The sequence below is a fragment of the Mastomys coucha genome, unplaced genomic scaffold (assembly GCF_008632895.1).
Source record: "Mastomys coucha isolate ucsf_1 unplaced genomic scaffold, UCSF_Mcou_1 pScaffold4, whole genome shotgun sequence".
Lineage (NCBI taxonomy): Eukaryota > Metazoa > Chordata > Mammalia > Rodentia > Muridae > Mastomys > Mastomys coucha.
Genome location: NW_022196910.1, coordinates 44,193,236 through 44,194,963, shown reverse-complemented (window position 1 = coordinate 44,194,963; position 1,728 = coordinate 44,193,236). Strand labels below are relative to the sequence as shown.

The following is a 1,728-nucleotide window of genomic DNA, read 5'->3' as shown; positions in this document are numbered from 1 at the left end:
TTTTGGAAGATTAAATTTTAAAAATATGTGTAAGAAGGAACTTCATTTCCGTGGCAACCCGCGCGGTGCATTGTCTCTTTGTACTCCAGTTCTATTCTAAATCAGCCCGCCCCTAGCCCCGCCCACATTTCAATGATTTCCGCCACTGGCAGTAATTCGAGCCGAGGCCCCGCCTCTTCTACGGCGGGCGGCTACGCTTCCGGCCCAGCCTGACACGCAGGAGGCGGAAGCCCGCGCAGGTCGGCCCCGCCCCCTGCGCTGGAGCGTGTCGTCACTTCCGCCTTCCTTTCCCCCTGCTGGCTTCCCGGCGTGGCTTGTGAGGAGGTATCCTATCCTCTAACGCTGATTTCGTCGGAACCATGGTGAGGCTAGCTTCCGGCCCAGGACTTCGGCTGGTATCTTGGTCCCGCTGTGTCCCGCCGCCCTGCCGCTCCTCTTGTCTAACTGGCGTCGCAGACTCCCTGCGGCCGTCTCCTGGGCCCTCCGCACATGGCTCGGGCCGGGCATGAGGCCTGCGTGGGACCCGCTGACCGAGCTCGCTGCGGGGGGCTGGGCAGGGGAGCGCTCCCTAAGCCAACATTTCTGTAAGGTCAGGGCTTCTTGGCTAGGGGACCTCGACGACCCCGGGTCTTCAGCCTCAGCCCAAGCGAAGAAGATTCTAGCAGTACTCTTGTCGGCCCCGCCCCGAAGAGGGCGGGGCCTGAAGGGCAAGTAGCGGTGCGGGCCTGCGGAAGATGGAGGGAGGGTAGCTAGCTACCTGGTGGTCAGCGCTTGCCCAGCCTTAATGTTGCCTTTAGTTTTGCTATTCAGACCAGTGGGTCCGTGTGATGATTTATCCCGGCGCCCACAAGAACGTCCCTCTCCCCATTTAAATAAATACTCACACGATGGATTCCTGAAATTATATCATAAACCAATTTTCCTTTAGATAATCTACTCACCGATTTAGTGAGAGGCTCTAGATGTTAACGAGTACCGGCACTCAAACGGAGTGTGTTGCTTTCCCCTTTCAGGCCTCCCTTTCCCTCGCACCTGTTAATATCTTCAAGGCTGGAGCTGATGAAGAGAGAGCAGAGACAGCTCGCCTGGTAAGCCCGTCTGTTGCTTTTAAATGATAAAATCCACCTCTTTGTTGAGTGTAAATTTTGACCACCTTTTCTGACTTTTCTTTTATAATTTAAGTCATCCTTTATTGGTGCCATTGCCATTGGAGACTTGGTGAAGAGCACTTTGGGGCCGAAGGGCATGGTAAGAAAAATAGGACTTCTTTTAGAAGTTTCTTTGGTTTGTTTTCCTGAGATCTTGTGTGTAGTGGCTGGCTAAAATTACACATTTTAATGATGGTTTAAAGCCTTTGGTGTAACTGTAGTTAGTAATAAGTTTTCTTTTTTATATTTTGTAATCTAAAACTTATAACTTATAAAAAGTTCTCGTGTGTTACCATCCCCAATCTCACATCCCTCTCCAGTGGCAGCAGGTGTTACCATTTGCAAAGCCTGCTGGTATTTTTCTGTTCACTTATGGATAAGTTTTATCATGTTATATATTTTGCAACACTTTTAAGAAGCATACCATTTTTGTTTATGTGTGTGCTTTTAGTGTGCTGTTTTCAGAATTTGCTACCTATTTTTACCTGAACAAACTATTTTTATAGCCTTAGTACTAATGCTTTTTAACTGATCTTTTGGTTAGCACAGGCAGGGTTCCATTGTGATTTTCTTTTTTTTT

General features: G+C 49.1%; 1 protein-coding gene across 1 annotated transcript in view; it reads left to right on the top strand.

The window, feature by feature from the left end:
• The first annotated feature begins 219 nt into the window (after positions 1-219).
• Cct2 (chaperonin containing TCP1 subunit 2) overlaps positions 220-1,728 on the top strand; it is a 15,249-nt gene continuing 13,740 nt past the window's right edge. Inside the window, exons 1-3 of the mRNA XM_031349726.1 lie at positions 220-362; positions 1,014-1,088; positions 1,183-1,248. Of these exons, the coding sequence (XP_031205586.1) occupies positions 360-362; positions 1,014-1,088; positions 1,183-1,248 (144 nt within the window). The 5' untranslated portion in view covers positions 220-359. The remainder of the gene's footprint in view (positions 363-1,013; positions 1,089-1,182; positions 1,249-1,728) is intronic.